The sequence below is a fragment of the Myodes glareolus genome, chromosome X, assembly GCF_982192425.1.
Source record: "Myodes glareolus chromosome X, mMyoGla1.1, whole genome shotgun sequence".
NCBI lineage: Eukaryota > Metazoa > Chordata > Mammalia > Rodentia > Cricetidae > Myodes > Myodes glareolus.
Window position 1 is genome coordinate 85,178,378 of NC_142053.1, and position 23,036 is coordinate 85,201,413.

The following is a 23,036-nucleotide window of genomic DNA, read 5'->3' on the forward strand; positions in this document are numbered from 1 at the left end:
CAGGAACTGAACCCTTGTCTTCTGCAAATGTGGTCAGCTGTCTTAACGACTGAGCCATCTTTCTAGCCCCCACCATTCCTTTTCTTGATGACTCCACAGCTCAGTTGCATTAACGTGATTCCCAGTTAAAGGTAATTGTCTGTATGTCTTTTTGTCCAATAAGCGTGAATTTTCTGGGGCTGGAGAGATGGCTCAGTGGTTAAGAGCGCTGGCTGTTCTTCCAGGGGTCCTGGGTTCAATTTCCAGTAACCACATGGCAGCATATGACTGTAACTCCAGTTCTAGGGCACCTGACACCCTCATGCAGACATACATGCAGGCTAAAACACCAATGCACATAAAATAATGAATAGGCTAAAGGAAAAACTGTTCATCTTTTAAGAAAAAAAGACTGAATTTTCTGAAGGCAGTGACTGCATTTTATTAGAGAATATTCCCTGCCCAGGAAGGGGTTTGTCACAAACTTGGTACTTCGAGGACATTTGTGAAAGGCTGGAATGAGCAGTAACTGAAGCACTACCTGGCCAGGTGAGTCCCAGGTGCAAAGAGCCATTACCAAACCAAATGACGGCTGAATGCCCTGAGATGCTCTTTCTTCCCCCAATATTTGGAATGAAGGAGCATAAGAACACCTCAACAACCAAGAAGGAATTGCAATCTCTGGGGATAGAAAGGAAGATGACAACCCTGGGACTGCACCAAACCAAACCTCATAGTTTCAGTGTCCCTCTGGCTGAGGAGGCATCTAGCTAGTCACCAAAGCCAGCACTTCTGGGGCTGCTCTGGAAACTGCTAGCTTCTCCGCTTTCCTCTCAAAGGCCCCATGGTTGCTTCTGGAAGGTCAGTTCATATGGAAAAGATTGAAAGGCTTCCGCTCACCCCAGGGAGTTGGGGTTTGTTGTTTTTGGTCTAAACCACTATGCTTCGGTGGTGAACTCGCTCTGTCCTCTCCTGGCTGGCCAAATGCACTTGGTGGAAAAGGAAGAGGGCATTTTGGATCCAACTCCGGGCTTCAGTCCTGACTGTGGCACACAGGAGTTCCATAACCTTTGGCAAGTTACTGGGCCTGGGTTTCTTCACCCAGAAAGTGGATCTACCCCCGCAATGGGATAGGCCTTGGGAGAATTCTGGGCAGGCAGAGCACTTTGTGCATGGAAAATGACCTGCCACAGATGGACTTTCAGGATTCCTGTTCCTTCCAGTGGTGTGCCACACCTTTGCAAAGGCAAGTCTCGGGCCTTCCCCAGCCTTGCCTGGAATGTCTATGGCCCAATTCTGGACACTCAGTAGCTTGCCCGGTCTTAAGTAAAACCAAAGGGGTCTAAGCCTTTGCAGCCAAACGTTGAATCAGAGGTTCTCAACCTGTGAGTCACGACCCCTCTGGATCATCACATATCCTCCTTAGCAGATATCTACATTACAATTCATAACAGTAGCACAATTAGAGTTATGAAGTAACAATGAAACTAATGTTATAATTGGGGATCACCACAGCATGAGGAACTGTATTAAAGGGTCACAGCATTGAGAAGGTTGAGAAAACTGTCTTAGATAGTTATTGGATAGGCAACCAATAGGCACACGAATATAGCTTCTTTTTTCTCCAGTGCTGGAGAAAGCAGCCTCTAAGGACAGCAACTCTCAGAAGCCTGGGAGACAGACACTAGCTTCAATAGATCTGGCATATCACTCTGGGCCTTGTTAACTAGGGGAAGTATAGCTGGGCGGTAGCTCAGTAGTCACTGGTAGAGCTACACTTAACAAGCAAGCACTCAGCCCTGAGTTCAGCTGCCCAGCTAGAAGAGAAGATGGGGATCGGGAGATGGAGGACAACGTATGTCTGCCTTCCTGAACCGTCAAGTAGATCAAACACAAAGGCCTTGGTCAGAAGTGTATGTCAATAGGAAGAGCCTAAGTAGAAAGACGAGAGGTGGAATTTAGACTCAGCTTGACTGGATCCCTCTGAACTATAGGCCTTGTCACATGATAGGAAAAAGGAGAGAGCCTTGGCTTGCTGTCTTGAAGGTTGAGGTGGCCCAGTAAGATAAACCTGCCCAGTGAGGCTCATCACACTCAGACACCTCCCTTCTGTCCTGCGCACCACTTCCCCACTTTTTCCCTACCGTAACCTTGGGGTGTCTGTTTTATATTCTAGTTTACCCAAGGAATCTCTTCTCTTTGTCCACCTTATTGTCCCTCCAAGCCTAGTAGTGCCACCAATATCCCAGTCTGCCTGCCACTTGCTATTGCCTCTGGTTCCATTGCGCGCCCTCTCTGGATTCTGATATCTTCACTTCAGCATTAGGATGACCATGGAGGAACTGGGGCAGGGGAGAACTAGGGAAAACTGAACCCTTCGCTTATCCCACCTTGTTTTTATCAAAAGCATATTGTCTGCATCTGTGACTTCATTTAGGACTCAGTAAGCTGGGTTCAGGGAGAGTCTCCATCAAAGGAAAATTTTAAAGCCAATAGACATGGTGGTGCACGCCTTTAATCCCACCACTATGGAGAAAGAAGCAGGTGGATCTCTGTGACTTGAAGGCCAGCCTGGTCTACAAAGGGAGTTCTAGGCCAGGCAAGGCTACATGATAAAACCCTGTCTCAAAACAACAAAAACAAAAACAAGGGGCAGGAGAGATTGCTCAGTGGTTAAGAGCACGTGTGTGTGTGTGTGTGTGTGTGTGTGTGTGTTTTGAGTTGGATTCACTCTTTTTTAGCAATTAAGACTTTATTACTAGTCATGTGGTTCCACACAATTTTAATTAATCATATTTTGAGAAAATATACTTGGATCATTAACAGACATTGGTGATATTGGCGAAAGTGTTAAAGCGTTTATATAAGGTGACGAGAGATACCACTGCCCCATCAGAGCCAGAGATTTGTACATTTCATAGAAAAAGAATAAAAATAGTTCATTTAGCTAGCATTATGCTTTGTGTTAAAAAGAGTTTTGGTTCAGCTTGGCAGTGGTGGTGCATAACTTTAAAACCAGTACTCGGGAGGCAGAGGCAGACAGATCTCTGTGAGTTCCAGGCCAGCCTGGTCTACAGAGTGAGTTCTAGGACAGGCTCCAAAGATACACAGAGAAACTCTGTCTCAAAGGAAGAAGAAGAAGAAATTTTGTTCATTTTTGAAACAGGGTCTCACTATATAGCTAAGACTAGCCTCAGACTCTAAATCCCCCTGCCTTGGCCTCTGGGCTACTAGAATTATACAGGCCTGCAGCGCCATGCCCAGCTTTAGATGTTAGTTTCTGTACTTGTGCCGCAGTCGCCTACTGACTTACCACTGAACCCAGCACGTCACAGTGATTCTTACCCTTTCAAAAACCACATTTATTTGTTTGTTTGTTTCTGGAGAGGTGCACCTGTGTAGCAATCAGAGGACAACTTAGAATTAGTTCCCCCTTCCACCATGTCATTATATGGATTCTGGGGACTGAAGTCAGATTGTCAGGCTTGGCAACAAGTGTCTTTACCCACTGAGCTACGTCACTGGCCCACTTGCCATTTTTAAGCACTAATGATGCTCCAGGCACCAGTGGCTCACACGTTAACCCTGGACCCACTTCTTTGGTCCTTTAGTGCCTCTGCGGGCCATGGCCCTTGTTTTGTAAGTACAGTCACTGAGGCACTGAGAAGTTCAGCAATTTGTCCGAGGTCACTCAGTGAAGGAGGGATGTAACTCTGTACTCTAACACAAGTGGCTGGGGTAACCTAGGGCTTCTTCCGGCAGTCAAGTAAAGCCGCATGATGCTCTCCCGTTGCTGCGCCAGATTTGCTGAGGCAAAGCCTAAGTCCTGGGCCATTTCTCCAAATAGCCTACAGTGGTGACATGCTAAGTTTGTTAAGAAAATGAGGACCCGTTGACATTTTCAGAGCCTAGAAGAAACAAGCAACAGCTATGGTGGCATCTTAGCAGGGCGCTGGGTGTGCCCATAGCATAGGGCTCTACAAATTTTCTCCCTTTCAGCTTTTGCTGACCTTGTTACTCCAGATCACCCCCGTCTCCCAGCTTGGCTCGCCTCCTTCCTTTTTCACTCTTTTTTTTCCTGGCCCCCCTCCCTTTGTCTTCCTCTCTCCTCCCTCCTCTTGCTCAGCAAGATTCATAATAACTTACTAAACCACAACCCTCCTCTATTTCCACTTTCCAGGGGAATTTTGCAGCTGGCCCGATTGCCTGTCCTGATTGATCCTCCCCTCCACCCCTCGCTGACCACATTCATCTCTATTCCGGGCCCCACCTACCTCCCCCAGGCTAGTTCCCTCAACTTTAACCTCTCACCCTACAGGTCTATTGCAGAGGCTTGCCCCTTCCCTCTTCAGCCAGCCATCCCAGCTGCTCACTGTCTGGACAAGTCCCTTATCTTTCCAGGTCTCTTGGTTTCCCCATCTATTTGTTGACTGTTAAAAGGGCCCCGACAGAGTTAGGTTGGAATGCTTGACATCTGACGTGCTTTCCGCCTCTCATTGCCAGAAGTTTCGTATCTGGTTTGTTAGGGGACTGAATATTCTTCCCCGTATCTTTCTACTTCCTTTATATGAATACGCATTTCTTTCTTTGGCAGGCAACTTTGAAAGAATCCATTGAAGCGAAAATCTGAGGAACTGGATGCTAAGGGAGGTAGAAAGCGGAAACAAGGCTTGCAGAAATTTCACAGTGATGAAAGTGCTCGGGACAAGGCCAGGCCAGTGCCCACTTGGTGGAGCAACAATATTTGACAAGCCAAGCAGTTTTAGAAAAAAATGGTCCCCTCAACTAGGTTTAGCTTCAAAGAAAGGTCAGGGGACTGCGAGTCAGGAAACAGATAGTAGCCGAGCATCTGCAGCTCTAGGTGTGTAGCCTGTAACTCAGAGGTACTGTCCCCATTGCTCAGGATCACCAGCTGCCTGCTCTGCACAAGACAGGGACGGGGTGCGGGGCGGGGGGGGGGGGGGGGAGGGGAGGAGTAGGGGCACTGGGGACAGAGCTCCCGATGGGCTGAGGCTTCTATTTCAAAGGTGCAAATACAACATGGAGATTAATAGAGAGCCCCTTGCAGTTCCTAGGCTGCTTTCATCTGGTTTGCTTTTACAGCAACCCTGTGCGATAGTGATATAGGAACGGTTATCCCATTTACAGATCAAAGAGGAGACAGAACTCACTCAAGTTGATTTGACAGCAAGGGTAGCCAGACCTTACCTCAGAGTGTTTTGACTCCAGAACCAGAGTTCCTTTCAAAACCCTCATCTCCTGTTTTTGTTTTTCTTTAAGGTACTGGAGACAGAACCCAGAATTTCATACATGCTAAGCAAGCACTGTATAGTTGAGCTATAACTCAGTCATTTTTCTTTCTTTCTTTCTATCTTTCTTTCTTTCTTTCCTTCCTTCCTTCCTTCCTTCCTTCCTTCTTTCTTTCTTTTCCTATTTTCTTTTTGTATTTTTTACTTCGACTTGGGCTAGCCTTAGACTTGCCGTCCTGTCTCAGACTCCGGCTATCTGGGATTATAGGTTTAGGGCACCAAGCTCAACAAACTTTTGTATTTTCTTTTAAAACATATATTTTTATTTTTTACCCTTATTGTGAGTGTCTGCACGTGCACACACTCACGTGTGCCTGCGTGCTAGTGCGCGCAGGCGCACATTGTGCTCCTGGGCGCACGTGTGCTCGTGCACGTGTGCTACGTGTTTGCATGCATGAGTAAGTACCATAGTGCATGTGTGGAACTCAGAGGATGACTTGCAGTTTTTCATCCTCTCTTTCCTTCATGTAGGCTCCCAAGGTGGAGCTTAGGTCCTCCGGCTTGTTGGTAAGGGCTCTTTACCTGATGGGTCATCTCACTACACAACTTTTGCATTTTCAATAATGTTGATAATAATTTCTGGCAAACTCTAACACACACACACACAGACAGAAAGAGAGAGAGAGAGAGAGAGAGAGAGAGAGAGAGAGAGAGAGAGAGAGACTCTGTAATAGTAGCTAACTCCAGAAAGTAAAGGATCGTGGAACTTGGGCTATCTATTTTTAGTTAGATACCCAGTTTGAAGTTTTGACCTGGAGCTTGTATTTTACTTAATCTATATATTAAAGGAAACAGCTCAAACACAAAGCAGAATCTGATCCATATGATACAGTAGATACATAGTATGCTGGGGATTTGGAAGAGGGAAGAGACAATGTTTGAGCTAGGCTTCAGAGAATGGCAAAGGTCTAAAGAGACTGAAATGGGGGAAGGGACATCCAGAATCCCAGAGTCTGCAAAGTTTGCCATTCACACTCAGCGGTGCTTGCTAACTTCTGAGACAACAGACCTGCTGCAAAGGAATTCTTCCTGAACAATTAGGTGCACAGAGTACGTAGGATTTCCTGTTTCCTTTCCTTACTTCATGCTGTATTGTGGTACCTGTGACAGAGCCCGAGGCTTGGGAAACACCTGCTTTGATCCTTATGGCCTTCGGTTTTCCCTGGGCAGCTCCAGCTGGACCAGTTCAGCTAGACACAGACAGAGGTTGTTATCAGGACTAGTGAAGGCCCCTCCTTCAACTGCTTTTGGCCATTTCCTACTAGAACCCAGGAGTTTGTGTCATAGTACCTGATTATCAGATTGATCGCAATTTTGGTTAATCAAGGCCAAATCCCTTTGCAACTAAGGATCATAGCAACAACATAAGCAGAGATAGGACCTTTAAAAACACAGACTCCAGTTCTCTCATTTTAATGATTCGGAAATCTGGGCCCGGAGAGAACAGCGATCTGCCGAAGGTCACAGGGTCTGCTGGAAGTGAAAACAACACATCCGGCCGGCCTGGTTGTACTTTAGTCCCAGGATAGTGATGAGTGTCCAGCCTGGGAACTGGGTGTTTTCAAAGGTGCTTACTGGCTGATAGGAGAAGGAAAACACATCTGGCTTTTGGAGACCTGAAATCACAAGGCATTTCTTATCCTTCCCCATCACTCCACCAGAGGTTTCTCGCTGGCTATGGCCTCTCTGGAGTGGGGGTAGGGCTCTGGAATCCGGATTCAATACAGGCAGTCTCTATCCCAGAGGCCTGGGGATCCATTCCTTGAGCCTCGGTTGATGCTTTTGTGATCTCAAGTCAGGTTTCTGTATAGAAGAATAACTCTTTCCTTACAGCCACTCTGAATTGAACCATCAATTGGGAAAGTAGCATCTATATCTTGTCTGCTAGCTTATGGGGCACTCTTGTTCCCATTCACACGCTTAGGTCCTACAGTCTAAAAATAGAGCAGTGTGACCTCCATTTGAAAATGTAAAGAAATGCCAGGGGTGGCGGTGCATGCCTTAATCCAAGTGCTCCAAAGGCTAAGACACAAAGATCACTAGTTCGAGGCCAGCCTGGACTCCATAATGAGTTCCAGATCAGCCTGGGCCACAAACAAAAAAGGAAGAGAACTAAGGCTCAGAGAGGTATCACAGAGCTGACAGCCAACATTCAGACCCGGAAGTGTTCAAATTCTCTTGCCATTCTAGAGTTACCTTTTTTTTTTTGGTTGTTTTGTGGAAGGATGCATAGGTAATTACAAGGAAGAATAGAAAAACAGAAAAACTGTGCCAACCCAAGAAGAAAAAGGAATCCCTCACTCTGGAGTTTGATTGATATTGGTCAGGTAAGAATCAGAAATTCCAGTACAATTAACATTTGCTGTGATCATTGCCTACATATAGACAATATTTCTTTTATATAGAATTATATATAATTTTCAAATGAACATGTTAAAATAGCAATTAACTATGCTTAAGGCCTAAGCAGGTATGACCTTGAATCTGGGTGGCCTTACTTCTCTGAATATTTCCTGGGAATCATATAAGCAGGCTCACTATTTTTTGTTTACAGTGAAGATCTCCTCACTTCCTGTACTATGTTGTCCAAAATTACTTTCTGAAGCAAAATCAAGGCTCCGACTTTACCTAAGTGGAGGCAAAGTTACCCTAAAGTATAAGGGAACTCCTTAGACTGTTGCCGTATCTCAGCCTCCCATCCTCTGCCACCTCTGACAAATGAATGAAAGGATGCAGGAGGATGAAATGGTTCCAAAATGTTCTCCCTGTGTCTGGGTTACAGAGAGAGGAGACAAGGTTACTATTCCTAAGGAGCCCACCGCTTCACTCAGCGCTGCTCAGACTTTTGTTCTAAAGCTCTCCTCTCCCGCAAAGACCAAGCAAAGTGAAATCCTTTCCTCAGGAGCTAGAGGAAAATTCCACACCCACGTTTTAACCTAAAATGATGGTTTTGCCCCAGATCTTTGAGGACAAACAAGCCATTCTAAGCAGATGGATGGGCTCAGAAGCATCCTCCAGAGAGGGTCTGTCTCCTTTGGCCTCGGGGGAGAGGACAGTATGTTTTTATGTGATGATGGTCCTATCGTACTGTAAAAACTTGGATTTTGGTAGAGAGGTTCTGTGTGCATTTGCAGTGTTGCCCTGGTGACATGCATGGCTATAGAAACTCCGAGCTGGGTGGAGCTGATTTTCTTGCAGGGCTGTATTTATATTTCTCTGAGACCCAAAGGTGACTACACTTTTCCCTTGAAAATTAGCTATGGACTATCCATGTTTTTCAGCCCAGAAACTAGAACTGTAAAAGACCTAGAGGTCCAGGAGTGTTGGGCATTTGTTTTCTGGTTTTCTAGCTCACCCTTTTGCACTGGCCCTATTAGTAATGGGCAGGGTATGTACTTCTCAATAGTACAGAGCAGAGGTGCCAAAGCCAGGTAAACACACAACAGCTCTAAAGAAGGGTGAGAGGGCTTATCTTAGGAGACAGTCAGGGGGTGGCAAGGGACTTGCCTGCACTGAGTTTGCAAAATCAAGAAGCTTGTACTTCACAAAGCCTAGATACTGGTTGGTTGGTTGGTTTGTGGTGCGTGTGTGTAATTAATATCTGTTCCCTCTAGATTTTAAGGGAAGGGTCTAAGTGAATGTGTACTTTGGCTATCCTCAAACAAGAGAGAAGTTCAACTCTTTCTTTGGCCACAGCTTGAAGAGGGCAGGGCACTGCTGAGGGTCAAATGTATCGATAATATTGGTGAGATCAAAGTATGACAGTTGCAAGTGAGGACAGGGTATGCGCAAGGGCTGGAGAGTATCAACCAACGGCTCTTCCCCGCCTCAAAAGGCTCCTTTTGGCAATTTTCTCTTTCCAAACCTTGAAGGACTCCCTGTTTGTTTTTTAATATGGGAGGCCATTCCCTTCCTCTGTGGAATGTATGCCCTGAGCTATCTATCTATCCTGCTCCAGGGACAAATGGACACAGGGTTGGAGGCTTGTGTTCCCAGGAACCCCGCTTCCTATGTTTTCATTTTTCTTTTCAAAAACGCAAACCAAATCAACTCTTCCTGTTTCTGGGTTTGGGATGTGGAAGGTCACACAGCGGGAACCTCCAGCAAACAGTTCAGACAGGAACTCAGAAAGCTGGCCCTGGGCTGTCCTGCACTGGTGGGGGGGGGGGCTGTTTGAGTGGCTTCAGACCCATGAGAAGACATGGATGATGAGAAACAGCATTCAGGTTGTGGCAAGGGTCAAGTCTGCTTCTGACACCGGTTTGCCCTGCTTTTCCACAGCAGACCAAAGCCTGGACATCAGGGAGCAATCAACAGCACAGTGCTTGGTCTCCCTGTCCATTGGGAGGCTAACTGAGGAGGTCAGAGGGACTGTGGGAAGTGATCGTAGAGTCAAGGCTATTTAGTCCAGGAAAGGACAGGGTCTGAGGAGAACACCGTGGAAGAGTAAGTGTTTGTCTCAATCTTGTCACTCACCTCGCTAGCTACATGTTCCTCCTCACTCACTTACTTATGCTGGGTTTTAAGTTCCCATCGTCAATGAGCACATTGGTCTACGCAGCAACTAGGTCCCCTCTGCCCCAAATGCCAGAAAAGTGTAAATGCCAGTAGTCACAGGGAAGATGGAATAGACCACTCTCGTGAAGCTCCAAGGGATACAAATAGGATCTGTAAGTAGAAGTTGGTTTGCACCCAATCCAGACTCAATAACATTCACTGGGCCTAGTAGCAGGTCCTTGAAAACTTAACACCAAAAAGGCAGAGGCAAATGAATTACTGCAAGCGTGAGCCCTCCTGAGCTACATGGTTAGACTCTGTCTAAAACCAGCACAGGAGAAGGGGGAGAAAGAGGAGGAGGAAGACTTTGAACTGAGTAAGAAATGACAAAGGTTCACCATACCTAGAGGGTTTGATCAGAGCCAAAGTGGGTAGATAGCAGGAATGGTATAAAAATGGAGCCAGCTAGTGCCTGAATATGAGGTTCAGCTATACGCCCTAACATGTGCTTTTATGTGGAAAACTCAAGACTCCAAACTATATCTTCAGGAGACACCCCTCCCCCAATTTGTAAAGCTAGAACTAACTGAATGAAGAAGGTAGGAGATACCCCTCAACTCTGTCCTCTCTCCTGGCTCCCAAGGACTCTCTGGGGATTCTAGGGCTCCTCAGTACTTGCTGTGAGAAGCATTAGTTAACATGACTCTTCCTATCTTGAGATGCAGGGAAAGCTTCAGGTTCGAACGGTTTAGTGGGAACATGTGTTACATGGATCTGCACCATTAACTGAGGCTTTTGCACCCCCAAAGACATGCCTTGGGGCATTCTGTTGATTTGTAATAGCTAATTCAGAGCTGAAATGATAGGGAAGAAGGTATAAAAATTCACCAATCCTATTGCCAGAAGTTCTTTGGCTATACTATCAAAAAAGGAGACAGTTCCTGGAAGATTCACTGTTTATGTGAAGTCCAGGGCTTAGATATGGAGTACAGAGGTCAGACTTGTAGACCATACACAAGAGCTGGATGGTCTATTGGAGAGGGGAGAGAAGAAGACAGTATCAGATAAGGTAATGCCTTGTAATGGAAACACAGGCAAGATGGAAAGGCTATCTAGATGGCGGCCTGAAAAACAGGCAAAGCTAAGGATAGAGTTCAGTGGAAGAGAACTTGCCTAACATATGTAGCCAAGGGTTTGAGTCTTGGCACAACAAATAAAAGGCAGAGGAGGCATGGGAAAGTTGTACTGGTACGAAAAGCGTGGCGGTAGAGAGAGCATTCATTAAACACTAGAATCCATCCATGCCTGAGCTCCTGTAGGCGCAGACGGAGGGCTGTGATAGTGTGGGTGGCAAAGAAGGGGCAGATTTAGGAAACACTGCAAAGTGATCTCTCGTGTATGACTTAGTGGCTAAATGGCAGCATGTAAGAAGGATGAGGGAGCCCAGGTAATGCCTGTGGTTCTTGCTTGAGTGGCTGAGTGCATTAACAAAGAAAGCGAGTCCCGGATGAATGATGGAAACCTGTGATCTCTAGTGGTGAGTTTGAAAGAAACACAGGCCCTTCTGTGACGGTGCTAACAGCACCTTCCAGATCCTTCTGAGATCTAGCACTCTACCTGCAATTCCGATTCCTCTCTGTCCTCTAACATCTGGATTGGCTTGGGCTATGAAAACAGCCAGGCATATACTGTGCTGTCTCGGTGTGTTCATCTGACCTGCACAAGGCTAAGATGAACTCCGCTTCACACTCTTGACCACAGGAACGAGGAGGTGAGGCTTCACAGCACCTTTGGCCTCAAAGAAAGAATTTAAGGTTCTCCACAGCCCTGGAAATCCTTACCATCTCCCCCTCTTAAAAATCTTGAAATTGTCCATTCCATCAATCCTACTACCATTTCAGGTTGACTCCTGGCACGGTGCAGGACAGTATGGGAGCTGGGACATACGAGACAACACAGAGTCAAAACGCAGGAGGCCATGGTCACTTTTTGGTTCAAACTTCTCAGTTGATGAAACCAAGGTCCAGTAAAAGTAACTGCCTCTCTGTCAGAGGAGGAGTGAATGGCAGGGCTGGGACTAGATGCTAGGTCCCTCAGCTCAGAGCCAGTTTCTGCCTTGGCTGAAAGCCAGCGTTTCTGCCTTTAGATTATGGCTGAAAGATTTCCTGTCCCGAATGATAATCCCTTCCAGATACCCTACAACTAAGGAGATGTTTATGATCTTCCAAGTTGCTGAAGAAAATATCTGTCGAATGATAAACAAGGCATGCTCCGCCAATCTTCTTTGCAAAACAGCAAACAGGGAGTGACTGAGTCTCTCAAGAATCAGCTGTAAGGACGATTTAGTTCTTTTCAAATGAAGGAAGTGGCCTGAGTTGTGACGACGACGACGGTGGTTTTCATATGCTTGGCATTTTAGTCTCCTGCCCTTCTGAATTTGGGAGGTGACACCCAATAGCATCTTGAATTTATGTATTTAAGTGGACAAATCTGTTTCTATTTTCAACCTTTTACACAGGCCATCCTAACCCCTCAGAATTGGAGGGAGGGTACTGGACAGCTGATAGGCAAAGTCCAGCGCCGAAGACAAGCCTGCAGCCAGACTGGAGCCAGTCGGGTTGGGAGTAGGAGCTCTGGTTACAGGCAAATATTACCCCCCAGGTTGCTGCAGCCACTTCAACAGGAGCCTAGAGAGAGGCTCGGAATGGCTTTGGGCAACAAAGGAGCTTTGTGAACTGTGAGAGCAAGGGGCCTCAGAGAGGATTTGGCACAAGAGAGGTAGAAGAAAGGCCCGGGCCCCCTCCTCTCTGTAGGCTGCTGGACAGGCGAGCTAATGGCTTCCATAGAAATGTGGAGTCTGCAGTTGGAGCCACTGATCTTCAGAGCAGCACACACCTTAGCGGGGCTTTAGTGAAGACTAAGTAGTTGTGTAGTCAGGGGCACTTAGGCCTAGAGAGGAAAAGAAAGAAGCCTAAACTCACACGGCTGGCAAGGGACAAAGCCAAAACCAAAGCCACAGTAGAGATCTTCGGCCATCACTCCTCCAACCTGTCAAATATTGGAGGCTGGTTTGGATTATGGTTTTATTTGGAAGAAGTGGGTTCCTGTTAGGTTCCAGAAATCTATATCCATCATAGAAACAATCCATGAAAAACAACAACAACAACAATAAACAACAACAACAACAACAAAAACATGGTGGGAGGCCTTAGAGGAATTGGAGGGATGGTGAAAACTTCAGTATGGCGAAGGCCCCAAGGACTCCACGCCTGACCTGCTAGTTCCTATTCCCATAGTCTATATTTTCCACTCTTAACTATATTTTGGCCTGCGATGATTTGTGTATGTTGGCTCTTTGAATTTAAATAACCATTGGTTTCATTTACCATCTATCAAGGAAAACATAGCTAGTGTCATAGAGCCTAATAGAGGCTGCTATTTAGAGTGGCTTCGTTATTGAAAGCAATGTCGACTTAAAGACTACTTAATGACTGACTACTCGTGGCACAGGATGAAGTGGTGGGGGAAACTCAGAGGCTGCTTTACAGAACCGTGAAGTTTGGGGGGAACTGCGCAGGGGGTCTGCAGAAGGATGGTGATAACAGGGGTCCTGGGCTGTCCACCTAAGTGGAAGCAAGCTGGGCAACCCTCTTGCCCTATGGTAAGGGAAGACCAGAGCAAGAGATCCCATGAACTCTCATACCAAATTTTCCTCTGCCCATGGAACAGAGAAACTCTGTCTTAGAGAAATCTTTGATTGACTCACCCTAGCAAGATTATATATGCAAATCACAGGCACCCTCCAGATTTGAGGCACTATCTTGACTATTTTTGCCTCTAAAATGTGTCTGGTTGGTCCTCTCCTCCCCCACTCTCCTCTGCTGTGCCAGCACTCAGGAGCACGTGGCTGGACTGCAATTCCTAGAAGGGAAGGCTCTTCTAAGGGTGGTTCCAGTAGAGGGGGTGGAGTCAAGACTGACCCCCAAACAAATGCTGATTCTACCGCCCTGTGCCCTGTGTTTCCTGCAGCCCCCTTTCCTCCTCTAGCACCGGTTCCACCCCCACCCCCACCCCCACCCTAGCCATCAGCTCACTGTCTTCAATCCATCCAAACTCATCGAGGAACCAAGAAGCTGGCAACATTGGTCACACCCACGAGGATTATTTGGTAATTGAGAGACAAGGGCAAGAAGATATTTTGGTTTTGTAAGACTCTTAAATTTCAAAACAAGAAGGCACTGCCCATTCAATAAAAATAATAGAAATCAAGGTTTCTGCTAATTCTCAGTGAAATATCAGAAAAACTCCCTTTGCTCAGCCCTTTGACACTTTTTGGGGCACAGGCTCTCACTATGTAACTAGAGCAGCCTGTAAGCCATCAGCCCTGGACCTCTGTCTCTGCTTCCTGGATGCTGAGATTGAGGTGGGAGCCACATGCCCAGCTCAGCGTTTTGCTATTCCTATGTCTAATCCTAGTGCAGGGACCATACTCATTTTCTCTAGCTTATTCCAGTTTTAGAATACGTGCTACTGGTACGCACAGGTCTGACATCTGTAACGCGCTATTTCTTGTGATCCATTTCAGTCTTGTGGAAGAAGTCCCATTTTACTGATGTGGACGGCACTCCAGGGAGGAAGCAACTGGCCAGGACTTACACAATAAGATCTGTAAGAAACTCTGGGCTAGTGCCTTGCTGCTGCAATTACCACATTCATATAAACTCCTAATTTCTGATGATTTTTCCTTGAGTTGACAATAGACGTGTCAATAGACATGTTCAAACTCGAAGCCAAACCAATAGCAGGAAGAGCAGACCCATCTCAGCTTCATAGATGGCAGCCTCTCCTGCCACCCACTGAAAGGCATTCCTCTCTCCTCTGGAGGCCACACGCTACCCATCCTCCCAGGACTCAGCACTAGCGTGTCAACTTTGTACAGATATTCTTTTTTTAACGCAGTATGTAGACACGATGACCTTGAACTCTGATCCCTCAGCCTTCTGAATACTGGCTTAGCCATCTGCCCCACCACACCCCATTTTTGCTGTGCTCCGGATTGAACCCGGAGCTTCACGCACGTTAGGCAAGCACTCTACCAACTGAGCTCTATCTGTGCTTCCCCGGGCACAGATATTCTAACGAGACAACTCCGCAGCTGTAAGTGCATTTGTCTGGGCTAGGGGGGTCACTATTTCAGGGCCCGAGGGGTTTCTTTTAGCCTGTGCAGCTGGTGTCTGGGAAATGGAGAAGTTTGTCATTCCCTTAGTATGGGCAGCACCCGGAACTGCCCTTGTGCTGCTGGAGGTCTCTGGCGCAGAGAAGGAACTGTCCTCAGCAAGAAGCCCTGGAATGATGGTGGGGGTTGAGAAGCAGATGCGTACTGTGTGCTTGTCAAAGCAATGTTTCTTCTTCAAAATAGGTCTCCCTCATCCGCTGTCATAGCAACGCGAACAAACACCTCACCCTGCCAGTTCTCCTTTTTAGCAACCGCCACCCAGGAACTCGGGTTCCTCTGGTGGAAAAGTCCTTGGGAAGTCACCAAAATGCCCCCTCTGACTTCTGATAAGACCGCCTAAAGCAACTCCAACTATCTTGTAAGGTCATTGAGAGCAAGGTCCCTGGGGTCCCTTCTAACACCTCCACAAGACGCCTCCTCACCTTGACCTTTAGCATGACACTTTGTTGACGCTCTTGGGTTGCAGTGACCACCCCCCACCTCCAGCCCTAACTGGCTCCCAGGAGTGATGTTCATTCAAGTCATGAGCTCCTCTTGATGGAAAAAAAAAATGAATGAATGGGAATGGCTGAGACCTTGAGACCTCAGCAAACCTGGCCTAGGCTACGAGTTCTGGCGGTGACTGCAAACCCTCTCCTGGCCAGCATCCTATGTTCTCTTGTTTGCTGAAGCAGTCATCCCCTGTAGACAGCTGCATTCTCTTCAGCACAGCGAAGCTGCTTGCAGACTCCTGCTGGCTACTCACATCCAAGACGGCACCAGAGGGCAGAAGGCAGATAGGTGGTCAGACTCCAAGAAACTTGCCAGAGAGCAGAGGGAATTAATTAACTACACACGCCCCCTTAGGATAATTAGTCCTGAGGTCTACCTCCTGGAGTCCTTCCAGACACGAACCCCAAATATCAAGTCTCCTTCCTTCTACCTCGTCTTACCTCTGTCCCTTTCCTGACACTTTGTCCATCCGTAGTACTCTTGCCAGGGGGAAGAAGGCATCTGAGAACAAGGGAAGCGCATGGGTGGCTGCCGCTTGCTGATAGCTCTGGAGGGAAATCCTCCCCTGGCTCACAGACAAGAACCAGACCTTCATCTGAGAACGAAAGAGGCGCTGCCCATAAGCTGGAGCCAGAAAGCAGAGCGGAAAGAGGCCAGGGTGTGCCCAGGGGAGGGAGACATAGTGAATGCCTTCAGTTTTGCCCCTCAGCCACTGCCTCCATCCCCTCAGCTAGCCCATACAGATGGCTGGCAAGTTTCTTCTCGCCGAAAGTCATCTGTGAGGTGTAAGGTGCGTCTGGCATACTTACCGACATTCTTCCTCACCGGCAGCAACGGGAAGCACTGTAAAGGAAACAGAGAAGAAATCATGGCTTCGCAGGAAGAGCATGTCAAAATTGAAAGCGGGCCCGTGAGATGGCTAAGCTAGCAGAGTGCTTGCTGCCAAGCCTGACGACCTGAGTTTGATTCCCAGAACCGTCACGGTAGACGGAAAGAACCAATTCCTGCAAGTTGTCCTCTGATCATCCTAATCTGTGTTGTTGCACATGTGTGCATGCACACACTGTACAATAAATAAACATATATTTAAAAACGGAAAGGGATCTTTAAACTAAGCAAATGCCGTCTACCCATTTTATGGAAGGACATATTGAGGCCTCCAGAAGAGAAAGATAAAGTAAGAAAAAAAGTGGAGCCTACAATCCCAGACTCCTCTACCTACTCCACACTCCTCCCCCTATTCCAGTGAGTAATTCTTCTGATTCACCTTTGTCTTTCATGGTACAGTTTCAATGCCTGATGATACAGATTGTCAAAGAATTAGGAAGCATCTATTTGGCACAGATGTTGAGCGCTGGGCAGAAGTAAAGTTATTTGGTGGGAATAGAATTACTTAGAACTAGAAAGGCCAAGCTGAGGGCAGCCCTCCTTTCCTTATGTGACACCAAATAACGCTCACAATCTCTTGAGTATCCATTTCTGAATACTTCGGAGCAGGAGAGCAAAAATCCTGTCCTGACAGGTTTTGTGGGGGAAAAAACAGATATAAAAATGTTTTTCCATATGTAAAAAATACTTTGTGAATTCATTCAGAAAATATTTACTGAGCACACCATACTAGGTGGTAAGAGTAGAATTGCCCTCTAGACAAACGAGGTCCAATGGCAGACACTTCTTAGTGGTAGGTGCCAATCAATAAGGAAAGAAACAAAGACATTTCAGGCATCACAAGCTTCAAGGAGAAACAGAAACCAACCAACCAACCAAACAAACAAACAAAAAACCCACAAGCTACAGCGTGACAGGAACGTGAGTAGAGAGACGAATATGCGGGGTGCCTCTCCCTCCCTGGAGCTGAACTTTGAGCAGTGACCTGGGTAATAAGGAATTTTCTATGTGAAGATCTGGAGAGACAGAGAGGTAACAGCCAAAAATCCACAGGGCTTTAAAAGGCACAAGTAGGTGGCCGCTGGGGAGCAAAGAGTGCCCTGATTAAGATCTGACTACTGCCTTAAAAGGCTCATTTGGGCTGCTGCACAAGGAGTGGGTCGCAATGCTGTAATGGAAGTGGGGAGAGCTATCAGAAGGCTTTTGCACGTTTCCAGGCAAACAATGTCAGAAGCTTGGACTAAAATGATAGTAATCAAGCTGTTCAGGAAAGAAAAAAAGGAAGGAAGGAAGGAAGGTCTATTTCTCAGAGATAGCATCTTCTTGCTTGTTGTGTCCTTCACGCAACCTGAAATCCACCCAAAGGTTATCAGGAAAAAGGGCTGTCTGTGTAGGTGCCTGTCTCTTACCCTCAGGACAATGATGAGCACATCTGATATGCTTAGGCCCAGTGATTCCCAACCCTAGGAAGACCTGCCTCCATCTTAGCTCACCCTAGAATGGCTCCAGGTCAAGTCTGTCCTTGAAGAGCACATTTGTCCACAGGAAAAGGAGGGGATTGGAAGCACGTCCATTTTAGTGTTCACTGGTAAGCCCGTGGAGGATGTTAACAAGATAGACAGAAAGTTCTAGAATCAGAGAAACATGCTCAGAGAGGTAGAGCTACAGACGTCTCCTGAGAAGTTACAAAGTGGAACATATAAACGAGCCAATATCATGCCAATATAATGGACAAAAGGGAATGCAAGAACAAGAAAGTGAAGGGATAGGAGAAAAGGACAAAGCAGCACCCTGTGGGGTCCTAAATGCCACAGTTCTGGGAATGCAGGAAATGCACTAACAGGAAAGACGAGCACTCCGCGGGCCTATCCTAGTCACATTAAATCCCTTCTCGCCTATCCTACTACCAGCCCAATTCATCACGGGTATAATAAAATGAAAGTTTGTTCAAAAGATAATTGGAGGAGGGCCTGGTGGTATAGACCTATAAAACTAGATATTCAGGAGGCCAAGATAGGAACACAAGTTCAGTGCCTACCTATGCTACAGAGTGAGTTCAAGGTTAGCCTGAGCTATGTAGTGAGACCCTGTCCCAAAATAAAAAAGTTGAAAAGAGAGCGCTTGGGATACAGTGCTCTCCACCCCTGGTCCTCCCCAGTCCCCCAGACTTGGTTTCCTGTGGTTCAGGCTGGTTTCACATCCGTGATTCTTCTACTTTCACTAGTGAATTGCTTGGATTCCAGGCCACCACATCTACCCCCACTTTACGTTTGCTCTTGATCCTGATGTTAAGCTCTGTAGAAGATGGGGCATGAGCATCTGCATGCTGGGGTGGTAGGCTACAGTGCAACTTCTTCCTGGCTCCAGGTCACAGAGCATATTCCTGCCAGATCTGGGAGACCCGAACCCAAGAACCATGAGTGCGACATTGATAAAAGACTGATCTGGAAGTGGTGGTGGACACCGAGAAATCCAGCAATCTGGAGATTGATCAGTAGACTTGCAAGCTTGAGGCTAACCTGGGTACACAATAAGACCCATAAAGCAGGAAAGAAGTGAAAAGGGCAAAGATTAGAAGTGACAGCATCTTACTCAGCGAGCCATTGATTCATTATGCGTGTATCCATTTCTTCACTCATTCCCTACGTGTCCGCTCAGGACTAGGCCCTGTGCTGGGTTCTCAGAGGTTGAGACAAATCAGACAGGTTCCCGCCTTGCCTGTGAATTCAAGCTACATGTGGAAGCTGATGCATGTCCCGAGGAGAGCAAGCCCCACCCACCGCTGCTGTTAAGCACGAGCTTTCTGGACAGAGTCGAGGGAGTCATTTGTTGGTGTTGGGAGGGGGGGGGTGCTTTCTCATAAGGCCCTTTTCAAAGCACTTGGCCCGGGTCTTGAAGGCAGACAAGGGGGTGAAAAAGCCAGACAGTCAAAAGGAAGAGCATTAAAAAAGCATGTATCCAAACAGGTTGTCTGTGGTCTGGCTGGCGAGTGGAGTATCAGATGCGACCAGATCAGCGGACAGGGCCCCATCACAAAGGTCCATGGCCGTCTGGAAAGCCACCGAAAACAAAGGAAGAGCACACTTACAGTCATGCTGTAATTGGCTGTTATTTGATTTGATCTGTTTTGTTTTGTTTAGTTTTGGGCATTTGGCACACTTTATTAACATCATTAGCCATAGATAAATACAAAAAAAAATCACATCAAGATTTTTTTCTCACCCCAACTATCAAGAAAACAAACACTAGCAAGAATGGGGAAAGGGTCCCCTAGACACTGATTGTGGGGATATAAGCTATGCCAACCACATGGAAATCAATGTAGAGTAAAATATATTCATCATATGGCCCAGATTATCCACTCCTGAGGATTTCTCCCAAATATTATATATAATTTATCCTTTGCGTTTTTCACATCATGCTTCCCTATCCCACCCATCCTCCTCCCCGCCCCCACAATAAAACAAAATAAAAATTTAAGAGAAAACAAAAGGGAGAAAGGTAGAATCTCCTCATGGAAGCTGCTCTGTGACCCAGTGAGTCGCACAGCAAACCCGTACGACTAAACGGGTTTAGTCGGTACGGTAAAACTTAGCCGTACATTTTTAGACACCGGTGTTCATCGCAAAGATTTCTTGTTCTTGTTCAAGGCCCCTGGTCTCCGCTACACTATCGATGCTGGACCCTCACTGGGACTCTTCCTGGATATCCTGTTGTTGCCCTGTGTTATGGAGATCCTGCAGCTCTGGGTCCACAGAATCAACGGCATCCCCAGTCCCCATCCTTGTGCTTCAACAGATCATAGGTGGAGTGGATATTGGGGTGGACCAACCCATAACCCTGGTTCTGGGCCTGGGTTTTTGGCCTGCCAGTTCTCCCCTGTCCTCACCACCAGGGTGAGCTCTCCACCACGGCCCTTGCTAGTTCACCCTTGCCGCAGTGAGCAGGGAGTACGGCCAGTTCTCCTCTTTCCCATCCTCAGGGTTCTCCCATAGTGACACTTCCAGGGCCTGCTCTACTGTGTTGCCCAGGCAACGTTTATAGGCCAGGACAGCTCTCCTGCTCTTATGACATCAGGGCCAGCTCTTCCACCAGCCTCAGGTACTGATGGGGAGGGGGCAGCCCAGGGGACATCTCTCCCTTTCCCATGCTACGATATGACAGATGAGTAATGGGGCCAGCTCTCCCATGCCCACACATTCCAGGCTGGCTCGCCTATACCCCACACCTCTGCCCTTAGCCTCAGCTCTACTGTGCTGCCCAGGCACCGTGCAGGGTTCATTTTCCTGAGTGCTGCAGCAGATAGGTGAGAGGGCCAGCTTGCTTGGCTGTCACAGGCAGAAAGGGGTGAGGGGTAAGGGGGTGCAGTTCTCCTTCACCCACACTGTCACATAACAGATGAATAGCGGGGACAGCTCTCCCATGCTCACAACTGCAGGGCTGGCTCTCCCACACCTTCGCTAACAGGTTTGGCTTTATTGTGCTGCCAGGGCGAAGTACAGGGCCCGCTCTCTCGGGTGTTGCAATTGGTGGGGTGCAGGGACAGGTCTCCTGATCTTATGACCTCACAGCCAGCTCTCCTACCAACCTGAGGCATTGATGGGTGGGGGTGTGCGGGAAGCATCGTTCCCCTGTCCATGCCGCCACAAGACAGATGAGTAATGGAGACAGCTCTCCCATGCTCACAACTTCCGGGCTGGTTTATCCACACCTCTGCCAACAGAGTTAGCTCTGCTGTGTGCCCAGGCAAGATACAGGATTCACTTTTCCTGAGTGCTGCAGTTGGTATGGAGGAGGGTCAGCTCCCTCGCCCACCACAGGTGGCAGGGTCAAAGCGAGAAGGGCATCTTTCCCACACCACCACATGACAGGCGGGGAGGGGCAGGGGAGGTGGTAGCCAGGTAGCCCAGTCTCACACACTTAGGGAAGGAACAGGGCCCGCTTTCCTGAGAGCTGAAGATGATAAGGGGGAAGGTCAACTTCTTCTGTTCAGGCATTGAGGGGTGAGGAGTGAGGGGGGTCATTTTTCCCTCACCCACACTGCCACATGACAGACAAGTAGTGGGGACAGCTCTCCCATACTCACAACTTCAGGGCTGGCTCACTCACTCACACTTTGGCTAACACGGTTGGCTTTCTCGGGTGTGGCCCAGGCGAGGTGCAGGGCCTGTTCTCCTGAGTGTGGCAGGTGGTGAGGGGCAGGAACAGGTCTCCTGCTCTCTGGGCTAGCTCTCTCACCTGCCTGAGGCATTGATGGAGGGGCGTCTCTCCACATCCATGCTCCATACACGGCATATGAGGGGTAGGGCTTAAGTTTCCCACGCTCATGGTCTCGGGGTTGGCTCACCTGTGCCCTTGTCAACTGGGTCAGCTCCCTTGTGCTGCCCAGATGAGGTGCAGGGCCGGCTTTCCTGAGTGCTGCAGCTGACAAAGGGCTCAGTTCCCTCAATAGCTGGAAGCATAGGGGCAAGGGGGGAGGGCGTCTTCCCCTCCTCCCCACTACAACACTGCAGACAAAGGATGTGGTACCAGCTATGCCCCTCAAGGCTGGCTCATCTGCACCCCTGTCTACAGAAAAAGCACTACTGTGCTGCCCAGGTGAGGGAGAGGGCCCGTTCTGAGTGATGCACCTGGTGAGGGTGCGGGTCAGATCCTGTACCTGCTGCAGGTGTTGAGGGATGAGGAGAGGAGGGCATCTTTTCCCTCCCCCATGACATCGCATGACAGACAAAACGGATGCGACCTGTTCTCCTAGTCTCCTGCCCCCGGGACCAGCTTGCCTATGCTCCTGGGAGCAGCGTCAGTTCTATTGTACTCCGGAGGTGAGGTACAGGACCCTGTCTCCTGAGTGCTTCAGCCAGTGATGGGCGGGGCCGATTTTGTACAGCCCTAGCCTCTCTGCTTTCCTCAGGGTCACAGACCAAGTCATGGCCCTTGGCAGCAGCCCCATAGGCAGACAGCTAGCCCTGGGTGGCAGTGGGGCATCTGTGTCAGCCCGTTCCTCACCGCCCACGTCTCTTCAAATCTGCCTCTCTCCCATGCACGTGACTCATTTCTCTCTCTCTCTCTCTCTCTCTCTCTCTCTCTCTCTCTCTCTCTCTCTCTCTCTCTTCTACTCTCTCCTCTATTATCACTGTCCTGTACTCACTCCTGGTTGAGTCCTGCCCCTGCCAGCCACATGGCATGGCAGAGTGCTGATGCTGTATCTCATCCAGGGGCTAGCATCCCCAAATGGCTCCTGGTTGAGACCTGGGATTATAAGCATGAGCAACTATTAGTTCATGGTTCTGAGTTTTCTTGTGTCTGTTGGCTTGGATGCTGGAGATTGAACCTAGAGCCTCATGCATGCATGCTTGATTAGTGAACTGTGTCCCAGTCCATAGTTTCATATTTCAGAATGTTAGCCTAGGTCAGTGGTTCTCAACCTGTGGGTTATGACCCCCATGTGGCATCACATATCAGATATTTACATTATGATCATTAACAGTAGCAAAATGTCAGTTATGAAATAATTTTATGGTCAGGGATCACTGCAGTGTGAGGAGCTGTATCAAAGGGTCGCAGCATTAGGAAGGTTTGTCTCCGACTTTCTACTCTCCACAGCAACCCTCTTCCTGCTTATGACTTTGGCTTTC

General features: G+C 47.8%; 1 protein-coding gene across 3 annotated transcripts in view; it reads right to left on the reverse strand.

Annotated features, from left to right (window-relative positions):
• The window catches only part of Stard8 (StAR related lipid transfer domain containing 8), a 77,136-nt gene that overhangs the window by 43,132 nt on the left and 10,968 nt on the right, over positions 1-23,036 (reverse strand). For 2 of the 3 annotated variants that reach the window (XM_085684939.2, XM_048417827.3), the window contains exon 2: positions 16,323-16,356. In XM_085684939.2, coding sequence (XP_085541065.2) covers positions 16,323-16,328 — 6 coding nt within the window. In that variant the 5' untranslated portion in view covers positions 16,329-16,356. Of the gene's footprint in view, positions 1-15,953; positions 15,973-16,322; positions 16,357-23,036 lie in introns of those variants that run through there. The other variant, XM_085684938.2, reaches the window with a different exon arrangement.